Source organism: Conger conger, chromosome 4 (assembly GCF_963514075.1).
Source record: "Conger conger chromosome 4, fConCon1.1, whole genome shotgun sequence".
NCBI classification, from domain to species: domain Eukaryota; kingdom Metazoa; phylum Chordata; class Actinopteri; order Anguilliformes; family Congridae; genus Conger; species Conger conger.
Window position 1 is genome coordinate 62,803,096 of NC_083763.1, and position 25,846 is coordinate 62,828,941.

At 41.6% G+C, this 25,846-nt stretch overlaps 1 protein-coding gene across 1 annotated transcript in view; it reads right to left on the reverse strand.

The window, feature by feature from the left end:
* Positions 1 to 2,735: 2,735 nt before the first annotated feature.
* Positions 2,736 to 25,846, reverse strand: part of kcnb2b (potassium voltage-gated channel subfamily B member 2b) — an 81,809-nt gene continuing 58,698 nt past the window's right edge. Inside the window, exon 3 of the mRNA XM_061237584.1 lies at positions 2,736 to 9,024. Coding sequence (XP_061093568.1) covers positions 7,057 to 9,024 — 1,968 coding nt within the window. The 3' untranslated portion in view covers positions 2,736 to 7,056. The remainder of the gene's footprint in view (positions 9,025 to 25,846) is intronic.

Consider the following 25,846-nt stretch of genomic DNA (forward strand, 5'->3'; position numbering starts at 1 on the left):
GCTGGTGTTTTGTCTTCTTTAGAAATGTTTGCCCTGCGACCCTGATCAGGATAAGCGGGTTCAGATAATGGATGGATGGATGGATAGAAATGTTTGTCTTCTTTAGAAATTCAAAATGTATGTTTAATACATAAGTTTATATTCACAAACAATGAACCTACAATCCTGGTAAAATGTAAAGCATAATATATCTTTCAACTTTCAATCTCTATCAACTGAAATACATATATTTTCCATATCTCTATCAAACTCAGTTCTATATAATAGATTTAGTAGGGGGACCTTTTTGACACAGCGCGTTTCAAAGCAGCTAGTGTCATTCAGGTGTTTTGACAGAATACATTGCATGTGTAACTGCAATGACTGTGATGCCCAATTTCCATTTCTGGTGTCATTGTGATGTATCCACCCCTTTTTACACAACGCTATATAACATTATATATGCTTATACAACTCTCTTTTGAAACTTAGTTCTGCCCCTGTGTATGTATAGTTGCAGTTAGGTTAGTTCACTCAATAGCCTCTAGCTAGTGAAGCTATGAATTACAGTGGTTACATTAGCTAGCTAAGTGGATACACTTTCAAACCTAGATAGTAAGCTAAGTAACAGCGGGCCTTCTAGCTTGCTGTTGTTAATTAATGAGAAACAATCCAAATAAACCTCAATTTGGATAACGTTTCAACATTTTTTTAAAAGCATGCATATTTTGATAATAATATTATGGTGTCCAACAACATAAGGCCACTTTAATAAGTACATTTTGTCACCTTTTAGATACGCCTGTCCTTGTATGACCCCGCCTTCCACACCTTAGCTCGGCCTCACCAAATCAGGCCAAGCATCCTCCCCTGATGATTCGTTAAGTATGCATGGCCAGGAGAAGAGGCCCCCCTCCCACCTCCTTTCAACTACATCTGGGAGATGTGAAATTTGCATCTGGGTCTTGTGTGTGATCTTACATTCTTGGTCTTACAGCTCATCTCCCATTTTTCAATTTCATCCAAAGTTTTTTTTAAATAATATAAAGTCTTTTGAACTTTGGTCTTTTGAACTTTCTTGGAGTTACCTTGGGAGAAACAAGCTGTGGTTTGCCATCTTTCATTCATTTAGTTTGTGAGTGTACTTGCCTATGTCTGTAATATTATTTGTTTGTTAAGTTTGCGCTCCGTCTTTAGATTAGATCTTGAGTAGCCAATTTGTTGTAACTTAATTTTCATCTGGTTGTGAGTTTTAATAAAGGTTGATTCAACGGGTTACTCTGCTACTAATTGACAATTGAGCTGTTCTGGATTCAGAAATTGTCTTATTTTAAACAAATTCTCACTTCCCCACTTCCATTTTCCCTACTGTGCAGTCTTTGGCTCCAATTGGTACAACATGGCTGCACTAGAACTGCAGTTCCCTGGCTTCAAAATGCTTTCACAAGCCCATAGAAAGCCATAGGTGCCATCAGTCACTTTGTCCATATTTTAGTTTTTTTTTACAGTATATGGTAGTGCAATGGGTGTGAGACATACAACTGGGCATTCTAAAATGTGGGAAAATTTTAAAGTTTGGAAAGGTGATTAGAAATAAAGTTTAACAGTACAGACAAGACAACCATGACTCTCCTCTGCAACTTTTACCTACAAAGCCACCCATTTCTTTCTATTACATCACATCACATCTATTACATTTTTACTTCCTTATTTCTCCCCATTGGCACAGATAATTAACTCTTCCTTTTCTTCTTTCTTTTCTTCATTTGTCAGTATCTTCATGACAGCCCTTGAAACCAAATGTCAGTGAACATAAGAAATCCTCAGAATTTTACCTTTTGGGCACCTTTTGTTTTTGGTCTTGTTTCTTATTATATTTCCAGTTTGATTTCTGTTAAATGTTGCCACATATTCACAATTCAGGGAAACATTTATCTTCACTTTTGTTAGTCTCGTACCACACCAGAAAATTAATATTTGAGAAATTATTAATTGAGATGACAAATGGGAATATCTCCCTACAGTGAGTAAATGCTTGAAGGACACAGAATAGAGTGCTGTCATTTCATGTGGGCTGGAAGAATGTATGTTGTAACTGTCTTGACCAAATAGTATATCAATATACACTCAGTGAGCACTTTATTGGGAATTTATTAGACACTGTATTTTTTTGACTTAAGTCTTCTGCTGCTGTAGCATAGTCACTTAGAGGTTTGACGTGTTGTGTGTTCAGAGATGCACTTCTGCATACCAATGTTGTAATGCGTGGTTATTTGCATTACTGTTAGCTTCCTGTTAGCTTAACCAGTCTGGCCCTTCTCCTCTGACCTCTTTCATTAACAAGTGCCCGCAGAACTGCTGCTCACTCGATGTCTTTTGTTTTATGCACTATTCTCTGCAAACATTTTTATGATACATACCAATTCTCTAACAAATATTGTCGCAATATCAGCTACGTTTACTAAAAATAAAATCTGTATTTTCAAACCATTTCCATGTTATCATGCTAAAATTATATTTAAAGTAAAGGTTAACAACAACATTCATGCTGATATAAAGGAACAATTTAATTTCTTGATCCAGAGTGTTGGCAGCACTGGCTAAAATGGGAGCTATAAAATGTGTATTCTAAGTAAACACACAGAGCATATGGAAATGCATGCATCATTGCCCTCTCTTAGCATGCCAGTGTCCCCTTTCAACAGGACTGAAAGTCCAAGTGAATGGGAAAAGTGTGCACAAGAGGCAACGCGTGGTTCAGATATATACACATTTATTTGTTATCCTGCATATGCTAATAGACTTAATGGAGAACAATGCTGCTTATCTTTACAGAAATGTTGACATACATGTACCATAACAAAGTCTTCTGTGGTCACACAATCGCACAGACTACTACATGCATAAAAAGATGCTGATTTGTACAGAAACAGTCTGCAGCTCAGAAGTGTTTATGGATACCCAGTTATAAGATAAAATACTTTAGACTGAAAAACAAAGGCAAAAGGAGACAAACACAGGCAGGATACATGAGAACATGGGAACATACAGTATACTGTGCCAAGTACTAACTAGAGGGCTGACTGTAATTCTTAGGTGAGACAAACATGGTGAAGTGAGAATGTTTATTTTAAAGGAAATAAAATGAGCATACTTAATAATGATTTAAGGTTTAACTTAAATTACTTCCAATAATCATGTGAGATAAGAACTTGCTGCACAGTCCCTTTGCAGTGAGCTCACAGAGATCATTTCAACAACCATTTAACAAAAAACAGCCATAAAAACAATACCATTCATAAGTGCATTCTCTGTATCCCAGCGATGTGGAGACAAGCCGAAACTGAATCAAACAGCAGACATGAAACATTTAGAGAAAATAAGAGACGATTCCATGTAAAAGAACAGATTAAAAAAAAACCTCCATGACTGTCATTTGAAAATCCCATTATTTTACATCTGTCATCAGATGGTGACAAATGTCAAAAAGCCAACCCTTTGAACATAAAGTAGCACTAACCTTTTCATCTTCTAGTGTAAGGCTCAGCAGAGTGGAACATTGACTTTTCTGGGCATTGTCATTTTGCTGACATCGTCTGACAGGAAAATGGGTGTTCAAAACAAAAGAGGAAAAATGCAATGATTTGATGGGGGATGGTCTGGATTCATGAAATGTTCACTGGGGTTGAATTTTAAATAAAATAACACTACACCTGGCAGGGCTTTTATTTTATTTGGGGGGCGGAGGTGGGGGTGGTAAGCTTATCAGCATGTCATGTGATTTCTTACCAGTTATTGAGCCAAGGCTTTTGTTCCTTCAGTCCACATATTGACAGTCTGTCATCTGTGGCATGGCGTGAGAAAGGGTGTGATAGCCATCAGGTTCCTGTACAGAGCAACCCTACAGGAATCAAAATGCCATATTCCATACTGTCTCACCCTCTCTAATGGCCCTGTCTCCTGTGGACACACCCAGTCAAAGTGGAAAACAGACAGCTGGCTTCAAGTCAGATTCACCCTTAGGCCATGACTGAACTTTCTCCGTTCCAACTCAAACTGCGCGAAGCACCCAAAGGGCCACGTGCCTGTCTCCCTCATAAAATATGCATGAATAAATACATTAATATTTGCCTGGTAGGGTGTGATAGGTAGAGGAGGGGTATGATATTCCGGAGTTACACTGTGCCTCTACAGCCCAAATATTGCCCTGATACTAGTATATCGCTGACAGAACTTGAAAAAAAAAACATGAGTTAGTTGACATTGCCTGTAAACCAAAAAGGAACCTATACTATTTGTACTTCTGTGAGTTATACAAAACCTGAGAACTCAACAATATTACTTGTATCTATTACCTAAAGTCCTGATTTCATCCTATAAAAAATTAAAAGTTTCTGTACAGTGCTATATGAACAAAGCCAAATGACTCAGCCTTCTCATAAATACCTATTTATGAAAAGGCACGCAGAATTTCTACCACCATATGGCAGGAAACTGTGGTCGTGCTTGATTTTGGTTTAGAAAAAATAGAATCATTCTTGATATTAGTTAATTCAAAAAAGTAAAATACTTAATATTTATGTGTGGCATTATATTCAGTTATGAAGTATTTGTTTTACTGAGGATTACAAAAGTTTTCTCAGTCTTGTTAGATTCCTAAACAAAAACCAGACTTGAGGTCTTCTGATATCTGATATCTGAGTGACATAATGGTAGCCACACAGTCTTAAACAGTAAAATTATCTAATAAATATATTCACTGTGAGAAGGACGGGGTAACACTGTTAGTTCATTCAATATTAAAGATAAATATTCAGAAAAATACATGTGTTGTTCATACCTATACACTTACAAATCCATTGGACTGTAATTAAAGTGCCACGATTTTTGGCCTGCATAGATTGCAGTATACTGTATTGCACTTTCCACTTCAGTACAATTGGGAGAAAGAATAGAAAAAGAATCCTCTTCATATCAGTCTTAGTCAGGATTTTGCAGCTTTCTTGAACACAACACAGTGTTTTAACACTCTGCCAAGTGTTGTGCCAAAGCAAGATGCACTTTCCAGCAGTTTTGGAAGAAAAGGCAACATAAAACAAGATATTTTCAAAAGAGCTACAAAGTAAAACTTTGGGTTTAAGTTCAAAAATTGGTTTAGTCCACAGAATAACCCTATAATTTACATTCCAAGACAAACAGCAATACAAAAACAAACAACCAAACAAACAGAAACAAATAAAAACCCAGCAGGATAGGACAAAATTGAATTTCAGCTACATCACAAACAGCTAATATGATCTGTATATCTGAGAGCAGCAGGTATGCTGCCATTGCGGTTGGAGAAGAAAATAAAAGCTGGACACTCATGCCATTTATACAATGATATTAATGTGCTCGAACAGTTATGCTTTGCAGATGAATGCTTGTAGATAAGAGCATGATGATGTGCTTCTTTTGGTCCTCTGCCATTACAAAGTATATTATCATTTTATGTGATAAGGTATAACATTGAGAAGTCAACAGGATGAAGCATGTGTAAGATTTAATGACCAGACTCATTTGACTAACCAGTAGGTTCATCTGGATGGAAACTTGCTACTTGTCTACTTGCAAGCTTCTACGGTATATTTCTAGTTTAGATATTTGTGTCTGTGATTAATATAACGGTATGAAAGTATATATATATATATTTAATATCTGTGCGTTTATAGAAATAATATATTTATCATGATATTTTATTGAAAATGAAAACAGGTTTTCAAAGGTTTGTGACCTTGACCACAACAGCTTTCCACAACAATTTTTGCGTCTGTAGGGTTAACATGCTTTATCCATATTAGTATTATTGCATGTTATTTTACAGGTTATATAACATGATGTATTCTGCCCAATTCAACCTTGCTTGTTATTTTCCATCCAATATGGGCTGGCTGAGTAACTGTGAGATCTAGGTGCCAATAATCCCAGGCTGTGGCTTATCCTCAACTCCTACAGGCCTTGAGTGAAAGGCAAAAAGGGAGCATCCAGCTGGATGTTGAGAAACTAAGTTTGACTTTTCTACCTAATGAGGTGGTTGTACTTGGTACACACACACAGTCCATAGCCTCTCTGGGAGGGTATAAAGGATGACTGTAAATAATTCTTCTTTAGTATAGTGTTGACTCTGTCAGCAGGCGTACTCTTTCTGCAGTAGTAAATAACCATATAAGTGGATCTAGTATGTGTTGTCCTGACTGGACTGCCTCTATTACAAGACAAGGCTGGAATTTTCCCCCAACACAACCATATTTTAATACAGTTATTAATATGTATATTATGTGATCTAAACAGATTGTATTTGGCAAATATAGACTGTAAGAATTTGGGTACTGGAATAAGAGTGTTCATCTTCTTCATGAAAACATACATTTCTGGTCATTAAGTCTGTTTTATGATGAACCAATTTGAAAGCTTAACCAGTTATAATGCAAACCAAAGATAATATGTTACAGTTCATACATAAATATTAAAATCAACAAAATCATTATATCATATTCAAGGGACAAATTGCATTTCCACAGAGAGTAATGATATGTTTTCATAGGTTGCTACCTTGCAACACTTTCTGCAGTTTCTTGTGAAAACTTCTTCCCCAATTCAGTGTTATTCCTTTTGTCATTCTGTGTTGTCGTTAACTTTGCCATAGTCATATTTACAGTGACACGCTTTCAGCAAACTAAGCACCTTTGAATTACATTTTTAAATGCATGCTTTTTTAAAGATTTGTCCCTCTTTGTGCATTTCTTACAGTAGCTAAAAAAGGTACAACTGTACAGTTTCATTAAAAATGTCTTCATAGTGTGATATATATTTATATATGTATTATGTGCTCTTAACCGAGCTGTCTTAGAACCCACTGTTTTCATGTCTCTCATCTGCATAGGTAGCAGTCTTGTTTTTTTCTCAATAAACAGTGACAAAATCAAAAGGGACTTATCATGCCATGCAAAAATATCTCTTTCTCTACATCAGTGCACCGTTTTCCCAAGAGGCCACGGCTTTCAGCGGGTCTGCAGTTCACACCACCGTACTCCAGAGTCACATGCTGGTTTCACATGTAGGGGACAAGCTGCCATCCCCCGGCCTTATGTGGATCTCTGGTGTAAACATGTGGTTTTCGACTTTGTGTCCACTTTGGTTACTGTCAGACTTCCCTTCGCCCTGGGTGCAGTTCTGTGAGGTGGGCTTTGGGGAAGAGGGCCCGACAGCAGCCCCAGCCTCTTCCGTGTGGTTCTTCTCCTTGTGAAATTCACTGGAAGTGTTCTGCTCCTCTTCTTCCTCCTCCTCTTCCTCTGCTTGGGCCTGTCGCTCTGGGCTCTGGGACCTTTCGTCACTTTCTGGTGGGTCACCATCGGGAGAATGAGGTGGGCTTTCCTGAAGAACCTGCTCCTCTTGGGGACAATCTACGGTCAACAGAATGGTACCGATGTGCTCCGGGGATGAGGGCGTGGCGTCTGTCGTCAGGGGACTGGAGGTGCTGGGGGGCGTGGGGGGAGCCTCTTCGAGAGGTTCGCTGAAGTTGATTTTAAGACTCTTCATTCTCTCGGGGTTGCTGGCTTGCAGGGAGCTCCTGATACTTTCCACGGCCATGTTAAAATTGTGGGCACCCTCTATTGGCGAGCATGTCCCACTCTCCGGGCTGTAGGGGACAAACTGGAACAGGCCTCCTTGGTCATCCTCATCTGAAGGGCCGGGCTGGCTGAAGTCCAGAGAGGGAGGAACCTTCAGGTGTGTTACCTTCGCGTCTGTCACTGGAGCCTGCCCCGCCCCGCTCAATTCATTCACACAGCTCGAAAAGCTGTCCATGCCTGATGTGCTTTTAACATCAGTGACGTCCCTCTCCTTCAGCAGGGGTTCTGAGACCAGTGGGACCAGCTTCATTTCCAGTTCCACTTCCCGTTTTGCTGCTGGTTCGGGCTGCATCCCTACCGATGTGGTGATATTTGTGAAGGAATGAGACTTAGTCATCTGGTTGTACATTTCCTCCAGTTTCCGAGCGTTCAGGTGCTGCGGGCTGGCACTGCGATTGCTGATGTGCTCGTGAGATCCCAGGTGAACAACTTCTTGATATTTTTTATCAAAGGACCTCAGACTAGCATCAGACAGTGTGCGTGGGGGCACACCCCACCGGGACGGTGAAAGGTGGTTGTCCAAAGAACGTTTGTCTTCTCCTTTATCCACTACAACATCCATTAGTTCCATGCTCCGAGCAAAGGCATCTTTGAGATTCATGGATACGATACTTCCATTCCTCTTTGCGCGCTCCAAGGCCTCTCGCCTCTTGATAGCTTTCTCCTGCCGCTTCTGCTCCTTGTAGAACTCAGAGAAGTTGTTCACGATGATGGGGATAGGCAAGGCTATGACCAACACTCCTGCAATGCAGCAAAGGCCACCAACTATCTTTCCCAGCAACGTTTGTGGATAAATATCACCATAACCTACTGTTGTCATAGTAATAGTAGCCCACCAGAAAGAAGCGGGAATGCTAGTAAATTTAGTGGCATCCTCATCTTTTTCTGCAAAAAATACCAAGCTTGAAAATATCATGATCCCCATGGCTAGGAACAATATTAGGAGACCTAGTTCATTGTAGCTCCGTCTAAGTGTAAACCCTAGAGACTGCAGTCCTGTGGAATGTCTGGCCAGTTTGAGAATCCTCAATATTCTCATGATTCGGAATATTTGTACCACTCGCCTCACGTTCTGAAACTGCAAAACACTTTTGTTTGACTCAGTCAGAAATATGGTGACATAATACGGCAATATAGCCAACAAGTCAATGACGTTCAGAGGACCTTTGAAGAACTTCCACTTGTTGGGTGAGGACAGGAAGCGCAGGAGGTACTCCATTGTGAACCAGGCGATGCACACAGCTTCAACGTGTGCTAGCTGGGGATTGTCATTGGCCTGACCAAACTCATCCGTCACTTGCAGTTCAGGCAAAGTGTTTAGTGACAATGCAATCGTAGAGAGCACAATGAACAGAATGGATATGATGGCCAACACCTGCAAGAGAAAGTGAAAATCATGTCAGTTTTCTGAGGAGCTTTCTGCTTGTTTCACTCATGGTGCGCTAACAAAATAGTCAGATATTCAGGCCTGGCACCAAAATGTTTCAACTGCCAAGCTCATTTTATCATGCGAGCATAAAAGGTATTACACTTTTTTGAATTCTTCATTGCTGTCAAGGGCACATCTCACCTTGTTTCACTGAACCCTAGTGAGCTATAACTTGCATGCTAATGACAAATCTAGACACAAATTAGTATGCTTGGCTATTGAGCAATAAGCACTCTTTTTATGTAATCTTTTGAAACAAATACTCTGCATTACTTAATAATTCTAAGTACAATCTTTTTTTTTATGGGAGAACTGGCAAAGAGGGGAGCTCAATAAATAAATAAATACAAAAATTATACAATAAGAGACATCAATGATAGACAGTATAAGCAAAGGAGACAAATAGTAATACCAATATTAATATATGTAAACTATCTGGGGGTTCACGTTCAACCAGTTTTAGCTACAATAAAATGCTGGAAAGCATTCAGTCTCAGGCTTTCAAACACAACATTTGAATGATGACTGACAGTTATGATCCGACTATTCAGAAACCAACATTTTCATCCAGGTTAGGACAGCCATTGTTTGATACCAGCTGATAACACTGGGGTGTTTGAATGTATATTCACTTTATTGGAACTGTGAATGCCAGCTGACCTGTGATCAGGAAAAAAGCCTCCCCCTGCCTGCCCTTCCACTGCCTTTGTTTGTTTTTCTTCCCAATGCACTGTAATTTCATTTTCAATATACAGTAAGCCCCTTTTATATTGCAGACCATGACTCACCACAGGAGAACTATGCCTTGTAAATATGTAGATATGTTGGGACACCGAGATGGGTGAATTATACTAGGCTAACAAGATGTCCAGATTGAATAACCAAGCTATATGCATTTAACCTATTTACACTATGGCATAGATAGTGCAAACCATGAGTATATATATACAATTTTTGTTGCACCTCTTTTTGAATGTATCCATATGACCTTGACCTCTGACCTATATAATTTGAGAAATATGTGCCCCAAGTCAAGCTTCAAGTTGATGCTTTGCTTGTCCCAATTGGACACATAGTTCTTCGGTTATCAGCAAAAACGTGTTTTCCAAGATGGCCACCCTATAGGACGAAAAGTAGGTCAAGGTCAGAAAACAAATAAATGTTGCACAACTTCAGTAAATATAAATTTCTGATGTACAAGGACTAGTTCCAGGGCTTTGCGGTTTCTGAGATTCCGCCTCCACAACATTTGAGTGCCTCTTTTTCAATTGGCCATATGACCTTGACTTTGACCTTCTGACCTATATAGTTGTCATTTGAATCATTTGAGTTGATAGTTTGTTTGTCCAGATTTGATATATAGTTCTCAAGTTATAAGCAAAAACATGTTTTAGCTGTATGGTATGGCGCCACCGGTATGTCGGCCATCTCGGGAAAGTAGGACAAGGTCACAAAACAAATAAATGTTACTTAAGTAAACATACATCTCTGATGTACAAGGACTAGATCCAGGGCCTTGTGGTTTCTGAGATTCCACAAAATTAACCGACCAATAATTTTGAGAGTGGTTTTGGACATGGAATCTGATGACGCATATAATTCCTGCGGGAAATCAATGTAGACAGAAACCCAACTACTGGTATAAGCCACCCCCTATGGGGCAGGCTTAAATAAAGGCAGGGCCAAGAATAGCATGTATAATTCCTTTGATTGGCTGTGAATGAATAAAGAAGCACTCCGCCTGCAACACACGCCAATGGACTGAACGAAGCGACAGAGAGGGCAGAGGATTAATGGACGACAGCAAATGAACGAGTGGGCGGGACTGGAGGTGGGGGGTTAGTGCCCTTTCAGCACCTATTGACTGGATGCCACTGGTGCTTATCATCTCTGTGCACCATGCAGGCCAGATCTTCAGCATCTGTTTACCCACACCTAAGAGTGCTCTCATCAGAGGCAGCATGGACAACTCAGAACTCAGAATGTTGTAAAATAAGAGAATGCATGATACAATGGCATTGATTTTCTTAAACCCCATCCACAAAATAAGGACTAACAGTATATAGTACAAGGGTCCCTGTGCCCTGGTCATAGCATCTGTCCCAGTGCATTATTGCCTCTCCATATCTGTGCCTTCTATTGGATTGTAATCCCTCATAAAAATGATTATGACAACTCCCATACCTGAAATTGAAAAGTATGAATGAAGGTAAGACAGTCTGAGAGAGGCAACAGAAAAAAAAGTGAATTACTGACGGTAGACACAGATGAGATATTTAGAGTACACAATTAAGCAATTTGGATTAAGAGTGTTTCTTGAATGGGATTACCGGCTTTGTTTATATTAATTTATACAGGGAATTTATTTGTACTTTTCTATAAATATAACACATCCAGCGCGTGATGCTACATCGATATACAGGGGGTGGCCTCAGTTGGATTCAAATATCTGATGAGATAAACCAGTAAAGCTGCGCTCGTCATCCCTTGCCTTGTTAGCTGTTAATCATCACTTAGGCATCATAGACAAAATTAATCTTATCTGAATATCCGCACAGGACACTCACAGCTGGGCCGAAAGCATCTAAAGGACCTGTACTATCAACTACTATTCAACAGTTGCCACTTTGCTGTAAATTTTACTGCCCAGCCATGGAAGACTTTCTAAAATAATTTCAACGCTACACATGTCAGCATAAGCCGTAATAATATTATTTGCTTGTACAGATGAAAAAGACACATAATTTCCCACTACCCACAGTGGAGTCAGTGGACATAATCACACAAGCATCCAGTAACTGATGTATTGTAAACGCTAGCTCTTTATGGCCTTCTCTCTTACATTAGCGCTGATCCCTAAATGATGTGGAATGGAAATCCAATTAATCTGCAGTCGGAAAGTCAGTGGCTGCGTGTGGCTTGGCCCGCAGTCTTTCTGTTGACTAAGCAGGAAAACCACAAAGCACATTCTCAGGGTAATATTGAAACAGGTGAACTACACCTGCAGTGACCCCCTGCACCTGACCTGGATCTTGCTTTCCACAGCAAGGTCTGTGTGTCAGAGAACATGCGATATGCAGCTGGACCCAGAATGCAGAGGGAGAATTGAGCTGCCTGTTCACTGCTGGTAAGAGATGCCTGGATTTCCCCTTATTTTTACAACCTCAGAGATTTCACTGCACAGAAGAAAACAGCACTGATGCTGCTATCAGGCTAACAAACCAGATGGTACAAAAGCTGATGGCTCAACATATTTATTTCAAAAGAAAATTTGGATACCTGAACTCAGTGTAGGATACAGTACAACAAACATTTGTGTTTTATGACCTTCCACCCTGCAGGTTATAAAAATAACACATACATACTGCATGTCTTCAAATACTGTAGGCATGTAGTTTTCATGCACTGTCAAATGGAGAGAATGTAAGACACTTTTTTACATTATATCTTTCAGCATTCCCAAAACATAATAAAAAAACCCCACACCAAATACTTTTACAACACATAATCTTCTCCGAGTAAAACAGAACACCCACGCTCGCTGTACATCAGAGAGACTGAGCTGGAACATGTGTATAATAATGTACACTGCTTAGAGTAAACCCATTAGCAGCATTAGCGGGCAGGTGCCATGATCTAAGGACACTGCAGTGTCACCTCTGACCCTCTGCCTCTCTAATCAGCAAACAAGTAACACAGGTCAAATGTCATTTCCATTTCAAATTCACTTTCCCTCATAATAATGTACATGTTTTTTAGGATGAGGGACATTTCCTTAACAAACTCACACATGAATAAATGCAAGGACATACATCAGACACTATGCAATACCTACCGACACATCACACACAGATACATACTTGCACAGATGTAGTCAGAACAAACATGCACACATCCACACACAGACACACAATATTAACAAGTAATTTTTTTGTCTCTGACATCCACCTCGTTTTCATGAAGCATTTAGAAGTGGCTTGCATTAACCTTCCTTAATTAACAAGGAGTTGGTAAGAGGATCAATTACGATGAATGGCTCTCCCTACTCCTGATCTACATCCAGCCACGGATACTGTGTGCTTACAGTACAGTACTGTTTATAATCTCCCAATAGGAACTGACCCAGAAACTGAACTGGGATCAGCCTGCCAGGACCTCTGCTCAGACGGCTCGATTATGCTAATGCATCAGATACGTGTCTCTTCTGTAGCCATCCCTCCTGTTACACAGTCAACAATCAGAGCCCAGTGTGGGAAAAAAAACTACAAAACAAGATGTAGGTTGGTAAAAATTGCAAACTGTCAAGGGAAAATGAAAAATTCTGAGCAGCGAGAGGACAGAAATAATGTAAATTCATCTGCAGCAATGTCTAAAGTCATCACATGTCCAGTCTTACGCAAATATTTCTTCAGTCACCTACAGTCAAATTACCTATGCATGAAGGTTACAATAATAATTGGAAGGCTCCAGTGATAACAGTTACCACATTAACCTTCTAAGTAGACCTGGCAGCACTCTGTTCTAATGGTCCAGGTTTTTTTTTTGTTGTTGCTTGGCCTGTTTTCATAAAGTCAGAGGCATCGGAGCTGGGTGACTGCTGATTGGTTCAGGCAGGAAGATAATGGCCTGTTAACAGTAGTTCTGATGAGCTGCTACACAATCTTAGGGTTAAAAGTCTGTCGCCAACCTGATCCTATTAAAAATGGTGACGCAAGGCTTCAGTGTGACTCTTTGTAAAACGCCTACATATTTGTTCCCATTTCTTAAATGAACACTGGTATTATGGAACAGATACATAATATAAGACAACAGAGGATTTATAATGGGGGAACAAATTACAAATTAAAATATAATAGTTACATTAATGGCATTTGGCAGACGCTCTTATCCAGAGCGACGTACAACAAAGTGCAAAGTGCATACCCATAACCAGGGATAAGTGCGCTGAAAGATAGTTCTCTTTTTAAGTGCGGATTCTTTCTTTGTGCATTGTAATCACAACTGCATTGCCTCCCACTGATGAGCAGACTATAAACCAAAACCTCAACCTCAATAAAAAAGAAAACAAGAAAATGATGAGATCATTTCCAGGCAAAAATGGTTATGCGCTGACAAAATGTAAAATTGGTATTCTTGTGATTATAGTGTTCCATCTGCTTGGCCAACCTTAATTATTTGTTCTGTCAACCTTGTAATTGTTTGAAGTTAGCTGTAGTTCTGGCTCCCTGACCTTGGCCACACGGTCTGAATGTAGCTTCTGAGACTAGGTTGTGTTACCCATGTGGCTCCATCCTGGGAGAAATGACTTGTAGCACACCAGCGCCTGTCTGTCAGCTTGGGGAGACTATTGATTGTGTACACATCGCATTACTGACACTGCCTGGAGTAAGCACTGCCAAGCACATATTGATCAACCACTTTGTACATTTATGGGCTTGATGCACCTTGAGTTATCCACTTCGCTGGCCCTCCCCGCGTCATCAGATTGTGGCCGGATAAATTGAACTATTTCTCAGGTATGGTAATTTTCTGCTGTGGAATCAATTCCCATGATTACAGCAATGCTGATGGCAATTGATCACCTGCTGTAGCCTCCGTCTCTGCGGCCAAAACAGATTGGATGTGATGACGCTACCTACGTGGGTTTGGAAACCACGCTGTGCCAGTTTGGGCTCTGGTGTATTCCCCGGATATTTCGCTCCTGTGCTGCTTCATGCTGCCATCGTATGACACACTCAAATCTTATCTTTTCCCCCAGAATATTAAACACACTGAACTGCACATGCACTTCTTTATTCCACACCAGGCTCAGTGGCAAGTTTTAGAAAATGCAGAGTGGGATAAATTTGGGCTTTAAGTCAGCCGCTGCAAATTTTATTATTCATGAGCAAATTACCCTCAGAAACACCAGTATAGCTCTGCCTAATATATTCTGGCAGGCAGGAGGGCCAGGAATGTACACTTGCATAATGCTGGGGTGTCCAGTACTGTCTGGAAATTACACTTTCACGATTCTCTTCCATTCCTGGAATACTGACCACAGAGTTGTCCTAACATGGTTCTATCTAATCATATTGTCTTTACCATTCAAGGGATGCACTTTCAAATGAATGCAGCGGCCAAAGCCTGCTTTTCAAATAACATATTATTTTCATTTTATCCATGTAGCATAAATTCTGTGAGTTACAATAATACTATATAGCAGATGCTGTTACGTTACTTGTAAAAATTTTGCCAAACACTTTATTTGTGTTTTGTATCAATAGGTGACATACGTAAAATAAAGAAAAATACTATCAACAATGTTAGAAAACATCCTAGTTACCTTTTCCCTGTTTTGTTTTACTTAAGTCATCTTTGCCCAATTATATTAAAAGAGCCAACAAGCTGTTCATTTTACTTTGGCAACAGACAATTTAATCAATAATTACTGTGTATCCACCTCATTTATCTTTGCAGGACACTGCATTGTTATGTTGCATTGGCTGAAAAGAGTGACACGTGCAGTGGAATTTATGACAGCTCTATCAGTCATACAGGCTGTAACACAATGGAGACTGAGACTTGCAGTCACGTTTTCCACCTACTACATAACATTGCAGAAACCGTACGATATTACATCTATATTCCTTTCTTAAGAAAAAATCTGCAAATTGAGATAACACCCTTCCAACCCAAGTCATGCAGCAATTGTGAAGAGCCTCGAGCTCCTCACTCTTCCTCAATAAAGGCACAACAATTTGAGGGATCCTGCTCCAAGGCAACCTCAAAGCTTATTGTACAGCATCCTTCTCAATAAAAATAGCATTCATTATGCCTAAAATCGAATTAGAAAAATCCTAACGAGTTAATTAGTTTATGTTGCACATATCAGCATGTCCTAGAGAGAGATGTAGCTATAAATCTGCCACTATGGGTCTAATGACTGTAGCTAAATCAAATTGAGGGAAGGGGTGTTTTTTATCGTTTATCGTTGGCCCCCTCAGCAGCATGTGAGGAGATCTGAAACGCACACAACCACTGAAATCGGCCTCTGTGTTCTGAAATCTGAACATCCGCCCCTAGTGGTTGAAGTTAACAGTACGTTTGAATTCCCCAACCAAAACTGAGACACTCCAACAAGTGCATACAAAATGTTTTAGTGTCTCTATGCTCAATTAATAATGTTAATGTTACACCGTAACCCTAGCCCTAACCCTACAATTATATATATATATATATATATATATATATATGCATATTTTACATCTATTAAACATAATGAAGCTTTTTTTATCTGAAAGGTACACAATTTCTTTGATGCATAAGTTAACATTAACCTTCAAAAAGGTTAATTAATGTTTGTTAGTAAATGGCTGCTTACCATAAACTTCACCATAAACTGATTACATTGGTCTCGATCTTAGTAATGCTAAAACTGAATTATTGTATTTAAAATGGTACAGTACAAAACTAGAGGCTTTGTGCCATTGTTGTAAGTTGTTAACAGCTGCCGTAAGTCTTCCAGATTTCCGGATTGGCAGCATTATTGCTGAAATCTCAGTTTAGTGGAGAACGCAGAGGCTGAGGGTCCAGCCAACACAATACATGCAAAACTGCCATGATAGTTGTGAGCCCTGGTCGGCGTAGCATTATCTGGGCTCCTTAGAGCTAATTTGACAGGAACCAGCGCCGTAACGCCCATGGGTTCCCTTCGCACCAAATTACAAGAGCCGTGCGTCACCGATCCTTTAATGGGCAGAAACTTGACGGCCTCACCGCTTAGAACTACCACAAATGTACCAAGCCGCCGATCGGTCGGTCTTTAGCCCCCATTTCCCCCTGAGTATTCAGTTGTAATTTAGGCTGAAAAGGTACAAGATGAATTAGAGTCATGGAGATCACGCAAGTTACAAACAAAATAGTTTATTCGCAGACAGGTAGGTTATTAGCTTTAGAATGCCAATAGTCAATTACAGATACACAAATTAAGAATAGAGATAGAGTAAATCATCATCAGCCTGCATTGGCTACACACAAACAAAGAGTATAGAATATGCTGTGTATGCGAAGCCGATTACGATCTTCCGTTGCTACACATACATAGAACGTGCTGTGCGGGAAGCCGGTTACGGTCTTCCCCTGCTACACTTACGATCTTCCCAGATTGGTCTGTCTCACTTGCTTTTATGCCAAATCATACGTTTGAAACCAGGCGGCAGTGCCATAAATCAACCTGGAGGGGTGGTCAAATCTGGAATTTAGACCCCCAACCTTGGGGGTTGTTAAGTAGGGAAAATGAGATGATTACCAGGAGAGGACGTGTAGGTTTTCCCTTGAGTTACTGAAACTATGGTTTATTAAACTCCATTTGGTATGAAATGTATCTCATCCATCCATCCATCCATCCATTATCTGAACCCGCTTATCCTGATCAGGGTCGCAGGGGGCTGGAGCCTATCCCAGCATACATTGGGCGAAAGGCAGGAATACACCCTGGACAGGTCGCCAGTCTATCGCAGGGCACACACACCATTCACTCACACACTCATACCTACGGGCAATTTAGACTCTCCAATCAGCCTAACGTGCATGTCTTTGGACTGTGGGAGGAAACCGGAGTACCCGGAGGAAACCCACGCAGACACGGGGAGAACATGCAAACTCCGCACAGAGAGGCCCCGGCCGACGGGGATTCGAACCCAGGACCTCCTTGCTGTGAGGCGATGTATCTCATCCGATTCCTTGATTTTACCAGATCACATCCATACCAAACAGATTACCCTTATGTTTTATTATGTTGCAGTTATCATGAAACTTCCCTCCTGATTATCCATTTTACATGCAATTCCTGTTACCATTACATAAGACTTAATGCAATAATACAAGGATCACATGGACAATGTTTTCAAGGTTTTACCGGGTCTATTTACAACCTTTTAATAGCAGTTTTGAATATTTAATCTAGGAGAGCAGTCACCGGTGTAATGACAGCAGTGCCCAAATGAGGGCACTGTGGCATTGTCCGGAGTCTTCCCCCGTGGAGGTGCCCTGGTAGTCGGTCACGATTCTCATGACTTATTGACCCCTCAACTAAAACATCTTCCCCTTATCTCCTTCGGCCTGACACTCCCCAAAGCTAGTTTAAACAACATTGACCAGAAACCCCAGCTCTCAGGCCCCTCACAAATGGCAGTCCTTCCTGACCTTAAACACTACGCTACAGGCCGCCCCATCATATCTATGAATGCTGTAGTTGGGAGTTTTCATGAGAACTGCATTATGCTGTAAATATGTATTTGTGCCTCTCATGGTGATATACCTTTTGGATAAACCTGATTTGGGTGAATGAAAGAAAAGGAGACACAACCCCTGATTGCTTGGTTTCTTCTCCTTATCTCCGAAATCCAGGCCTTAGTTCTTGACCCTAAAAGTGAGTCACCCATCTTTAATTTACAGCCAGCCCCCACCAGGCAGTGGCCAGGGGGCTAAAACACATGGCTTCTACAGAGACAGCTTTTGCCCAGTTTCCCCTCGGCTCCTGAATGGTTATGATATCAAAGGTAGACTGTTACAAAAACTAGACCATTACACCAGTTGCACTGAACCCAGCAGAATAACACCAAACATTACTATATTCTGACCTGGGAAACATCTTTATGCCATCTCCAATATTCCTGTGCTCTAACCTGTCAGGAATGTGAGAAAAGGGGCTCCAGGAATCCTTCTCTAGCTCTCCCCCACAGGCATGTGTGCCAAAAGGTGGGGGCTAACAATGTATGCTCTGGGAGAGGGAAGTCAGCAAGCTGACCAGCGCATGACACCAAATGTTACTTATGACTGGCTTACATGAGCAACACAGAGAATATCATGGAGAGAAAATAATTGGCTTGTGTTTTCAATAGCCTGTGAAATTGGCACTACAATGCTGCATTGCACATGATAAAACACCAGCCTTTATCAGTGCATAATTTGTGCTGGGTCCTGTCGGAACGCGATCCAGGACCTCGTATTTCTGGACTGCCTGTTCCGGAGCGTACTTACATGGATCAGAGAAAAAACATCACAACATCACCTCCCCACCCCTCTGGTCCAAGGTCACAATATCCAATTGCAACACCGCCCCCTTTTCCACAATCACAATCTTAAGCCCCTCAACACCCAGGTCCGCGATCATAATCTCACCCAACCCACGCCTCTCCTGTTTGTGAGCACATTCTCAACCAGCCCACTCCCTGTCCCAAGGTCACCATCTGACCAACCCCCCCCCCCAGCCGTTTCGGAGATATTCAAACCACCCTATCTGGCACCAACAATCATTCCACAGTCAAAATCACATTTCTTCCCCATTCAGACATTTGGTCTGAAAAACATCTGAACCACTATACCACATCTGCATGTTTTGTATGCATTTAGTTGCTGCCACATAATCGGCTGATTCAATATTTGCATTAACAAGCTGGTGCACAGGTCTACCTAATGAAGTGCTCAGTGAGTGTAGGATGAAAAATGAACACTAAAGCACAGTTGGATTGTTATTGAAAAGACTATAAAGTAAAACATTGGGAGAGGGAGAGCACCCAGCATCCCTCGTCTTCTTCCTTCTCTCTGTGCGGTTTCACTCAATCTACCTGGAGACGAGAGGCACGGTGTACACAGCATTGTCTCCTGCTGCGTGGGCTGATGGGATATGAAAGGAATCTTAATGAATAACAAATTCACTCCCACTCGCGACGGTGGCTTCCGCTATAATTTGCTCGCATAATATTCTTATTCTGGCGCCAAGTGTCTTAGGTTGCCTTGGTGCTCCATCAGTGAAACGACGCAGGATTGTGGAGTGGCAGAGTGCGCCATGGGGCCCACGGTGTCGCAGCAGTGTTTGTGAGTCTGTGAGAAGCTGATGTTTAAAGGTCCCTGAGTCCTGGTGAAATGCAGCCTGAGGTAGGAAACAGAGAGCCTCTCCGTCACTGACATCTCCTGCTGCCCACTCCACCGTGTTCATTTTAAAAGAACCCAAGCCCTCATAAATGAAGTGTGATCTGTGCATCATACCATCTGCTTTCAGGGCTTATTCCATCTATTTCAAGCTTGGATCACGTCTGAACGATACGGAAGAGTTTTTTTAAGGGAGCGTGGTGAGGAAAGGGAGGTGGCGTTAAATATACACCAATCGCACGGATGTGAACGGGTTCACCAAAATATGCTCTTCAAATCAGGAGAATGAGCGGTCTTGTCAGCCCAGTTCAGACAGTACACTCCAGACACTGAACTCACATTGGAGGAAAAACTATCAACACTCTTGCATACAGTATGGCAGTGCTAGTCTGCTAAATGTAGTATCAAAGTAAAACGCTGTAAATAAACCACCACAGATTTTGTGAGATGGAGTGGAGTTTGTAAGACCAGTGCAATATGTTTCTGAATGGACACAATTTCCCAAAGCCAAGCAAATCCACGTCAGCGAAGCGCCTTGTGTCAGTAATGAGCAGTGCATGAGTCACTGAGCTGCATGAGGGTCTATGACACAGCCGCTGCTTCAGAGAATATGACAAAGAAACCTTGAAAAGAAGAGAGGGGTGGCACACAAAAAAAAAAACCTTTTCTGATATTTTTACCCTGATTTAGAGAAAGATCTGTACAGTTTGGTGAGTCACACGAAACAAACAGGAGCTACACAATCTTCAATGTCAAACATGAGCAATTCATTTCGGTCTGTAACTGTAACCTTGATGAAAATTAAATAGCTCCCTCCTTCCAATCAAGAATATTGATGTGGGTTTATTTTTAGTTTCAGCCAGGAGCCTTGGCTATGCAAAGACCAAATTAGAAACCCCTTTGCCTGTGCTATATACTGTAACATATCCCCATCTTTGGACAATGGAGCTCTCTTCAAGTGGTAAATAAAATAAGTAATTCAAAAGAAGTCTTCACAATGTTCCAAATAAAAAATAACATTTTCTGTTAAATTATAGTAATAATAGCATTTACTGCTATTAAATATAAAAATGTCACTGGTGAAGAGATTCAGCAGTTTCTAGTATGGAAGCCCTACGATTGTACTTATTCGCCTATACGTAACCAATGCAGTGAGTCAAATCAGTTAATCTGCCCTTCTCTGCAATAGCCATGTATGTTCAGCTATGATATGGAGACATCTGGAAATGAAATGATTACGAATGAGATCAGATTATGGCCTTTCCCTACGTCTCAGTCACTTCAGACACTGAGGCTGCCCATCAGTCCTGTCCAATCACTGCTCCCAGAGCCACTGTCTGACGTGTGTGACACAGATGTTGCCATGAAGAAAACGAGCAGGTTTCATCGTGTCCTTCTGATGTGTCCTTTAGCGTGCACTGGGGGTGGAGGGGGAGGGTGAGGGCTGGGTGGCGGATCACAACGGGAACAAAACACACTGCTCGAATATGCTGGCCATGAGGAACAAGTGCCTACCATATCTCCCGATGTCCAGCAGGGTGTAGGATGTCATTTCCCCTGCCTTACTGTAACTCAGTACCTCGGATCCAGTGTGCCTTATATTTAGAGCTTTACCAGGAATTAATCTGTGAATGGTGAATACTCCTCTTTGACTGTACCGATAGCACTGAGGTGATTCCTCATGGCACAAAGTGAACTGTAATTTTGTTCTGGAAACAGCAAATCTATCCAGCCTCACTTTGCTAATATGTTGTACAACAGTTGGCCTGTGTCTGTATATATGTATGAGCTGCTGCTAAATCTTGGAAAGAGCGAGCAGGGCATAACCTGCAGTAATTGTACAGCAGGCAGGACTGGTGTAAGTGGAGCCCTTCACCCCCAGCAATGCCTCTTTATGTCCAACGGCAGCTCCTCTGGAGCAGTTTTCAACATGCAAGTAGCTCTATTCATCTCGCAGTGAGGCTGAGCTTCCCCGCACACACACACAGACACACACAAACCCAGCACTAGGTGTTAATATTCATGAGGTACAGTGTCTCACAAATAACCCTGCAGCTGAGCACTCCTCCCCATGCATTTACACAGACACACATGCACACACACACACACACACACGTATGCACACACACACACACGCATGCACACACACACACGTATGCACACACACACACACACGCATGCCATACACACAGAAAAGAGAAACAACTAAAGGATTCCTCCTCACCGTGAAATTACTGTAGATCGAGAGTGATTGTAGAGAAAGTTATTTTGGCAAAATTACAAGTGATTAAGCATTGCAATTTTACAGTTTCTAGTCTTTGAAAGGGGAAAGGCAGCGATCCTCATGATATTTATCCACATTGAGTAAGCAGTTTAATAGGCGCATTTCTCTCCTCACAGCCTCCCAGTTCTCTGCTCTCATCTTCATCCGAGCACCAGATCGCCCGGCCATTTTATGTAACCATGGATATGGTTAACCCATGCCAGGCCACTGTTCATTAGCGCCAGTGTTTGGCATATCCTGCGACTCATGTGCAGAAGTATGATATAGCAAGAGCAATTTAAAAAGCCTTGTTATTTGTGACCTAAGTGTTGTGATCTCCTGGTGCGGAAGGGAGCTTGTTTTCCCCCTGTCGTGCAGAGACTAAATGGAGGCTTGTTGTGAGGCTTGTTTTCTGGTTACTTCATCACTGCTGTCTTCTGACAGTATGAGTCTTGGTGCTCTGAAGGCTTTCTGCTGTCAGTGCTGTGCTGCAGAGCGCCCTTACAGCCACGAGAAAAATATGGCTGTGCGAATCCAAGCCCCCAAGTTCCGGAACATACTATATCATCCAACATCCACCGCCACCCCCTCAAACACCACCTTCACCAGTCACCATAAAACAAGTGCAATATTTGAAGAATAACCAGCTGAAGTGTGTGTGTATTATGGCATACGACAGCCAGCTGCAAAGATTTACTGCATGATTCTGAAATGGCAAGAATGGAAAAATGAAATTCCTGATCTGCATTACTGCAGAAACACCTCCCTGAGAGCATATATAATATGCTTTGTTTTGTTTTTTTTGCCCCCTCCCAGCATCTTACACAAAATGAAATACTATATCAAATGAAACTTGTTTGCTGAATGTTCATGAGAATTCTTTTGTTGCCTCAAAATATTCAACAGAAGAATCTCTTTAGAATTGCATGAAAAAACTGTAAATTATCTGTTATTACTGCTGCTCTAATGTAATTAAGGGAAAGATGTTGGAAACGTCATTGACACCACCAGTCATAGTAGACACAAAATAATGAATGAAAATGGCACTTATATCATGTAATTTTGAAGCCTGATATTAGAATCTACTGTAACACACTGTGTCTATGGCAAGAGGCAGCGATTGGATCAATGTGACCCCAGTGCGGACCCTAGAGCCTGAACACTCCCCTATGCGGGCCTAGCTGCTTCAACCCGGAGACCAGAGGAGCTGCACTCTCCTACCCCCATCCTCAGGAGCATTCCCATCAGAAGGTAAGAAAACAACGAGGGAGCTTTCTGAGGGAGAACTCATCCTGTGACATCTGTCCATTAGGAGTGGCAGCATTGGTTATTGCGGGGGGGGGGGGATGGGGGTTGAGGGGGGAGGGCGTGACAACAGTGGGGAGGGGGTCGGGGGATGTCGGAGGGAAGACAGGCTCAGTGCGCTGATTGACTCGCTTTAAAAGCGCTCATTTGAAGGACGCTGCCGACGGGTTTTTTCGGAGCGCGTGGGTGGGCGAGATGAACTGTCTTGGATCCCGCTCCCCTGTAATTTTCTCTGCAGCGCACTGGTGGGAAGGGAACCACCAGGGCTTTCATTAGCTCCCTATAATACAGCCTGGACAACAGCGCTTCCTCCCTGCAAGGCTCAGGCCTGCCAAGACAACTGCTCGCCATGTGGGAGTTAAGTGACAGTGCTTCTCCTAAAAACACTCGCTTTATAAATGCTGCAGAAAAATAGCCTATTAAGGGATGAAGGGTACATACATTAATGTAGGGTCAGCTGGTTATTTAACACATTAGCAAACGTAGGTAATTGACGTTTCGTGAAAGATTTTGACAATAAAAATGCACTGCAGAGTGAGTATAGATCCAGCCCTCCTTGCCGTATGCTTTGAACATTGCCAAGCAACCAGCTCAGTCTGGGATCGATTTTTGTCAACCAATAGGCCAAATCCAGAGCAAAAAAATATATAGGGATGCATTAAATACAACTTCGGACTCCTAACAGTCAAGAGAGGAACTGCAGCAACAAACACCCTCAAACCCTGTTTATCCCTCCCCCTTCTCTGTAAACCACCTCCCCCACCCCCACCCCCATGCCATTGGCTGTGGAAACAGAACCAATTTTCAACCAATGAGCTTGAATTATTGTATAGCTGTACAATGTTTTGGTACAGAGTGTTGGTCTATCAACTGTATATTTTGAAACCCGAATTTAAAGACTATAAACACAGGCAGAGTGTGAGTCAACATGTCAGTGAGCCTTTTTCAATGATAGGCAGGGATTTACAATGGTCTTGTAACAATACTTTAACAGAAAAATCTTACCTATTGCACTTTTAAGTCAATACATTCCACCAAGACAAGTGTGCATGTTCCTCTCTCATCCAGGAGAGGGCGCTCTCCCCCTCAAGGGCCCATGAGCGTAGCCCAAAGGACTGATGTTTCTGGTGCTCATTACATATACATTATCTACTTTCAGCATAGCATGTGCTTAGTCATAGATACATGCTGAACCTCTGGTTCAAGGACACATTTTCTTTGACTTGTCTGCAATACCTGTTAATATGACACAAGGTGAATAATTGCATTTCATTAATTTAATTACATACGCTAAAAAGTACTTTTAGATGTACATGATGCATGTGAACAAAACGGTAAGCGCGCATCAATAGCCAGCCGGGGAATTTATTCTAGTTGCTACGTGGAAAAGAAGGCAGCTCAACATGCTGATACCAGCGTGTGAACGGAAAAGCCCTGCTCTGAAGATCTGTGCATCTGAAGAACACAGTGAACAGATAACACCCTGCTTCAGAACCGTGAGCGAAAGACCCCTCTTCAAAACCTCTATTGCAACTGAAGTTCCTCTTGACTCAGCTTGACATCTCTAGCCATAAGCTACGAAGGGGAACCCCAGGGACTGCCGCATCCTTGCATCGCAATGCTGTTGTACACGTGGTATCCATGGAAACCGGTCTGACGGATTCCCCGTTCAGCCTGCTGAAGATTGATGTTGCTAGTACAGAGAATATGGGAGGAGAGGGTGATGGTTGTGCAAAAAACACTTTTGGTGTGGTGACTGCTGCTTTGAAAGAGGTGTTTGATTGAACCCTTAATTTTAACCTGAAAAATATGACTATTGTACTGTATGCCTGTCTATTGTATTTAATGCATTTTATTTAGCATTTTGTCTGAACTACTATTGACAACAATGCCTAATGAAACAATCTTGAAACCCTCACTGATTTTATAGCAATCTGTAAGCACAAGAGATCAGCACACTCATAAGCAAATTATTACATTTTGTTTTGGGTGAAACAACAATCAATGGCTAGCAGAAGACAGCATAGGAAAGATGACAGGCAGACGTTACACTAATAAAATGAAAAATGCATGAAAGAGGGAGCAGTCGATCACGAGCTATCGCACAACCGCTGAATGAAACCGACTGCTGGGTGGGAACTTTAATGGCACTGTTCCTGCAGGATGAGAGGCATGTGGAAGTCAATCCTGTTGGGAGGAGCAGCAGAAGATGGCTGCCGTGGCAAACAGACGTTGGGACGGGCCGCCTGCCCTTATGGACCCGAGGTTGCCGTGTCCTTTCACTTC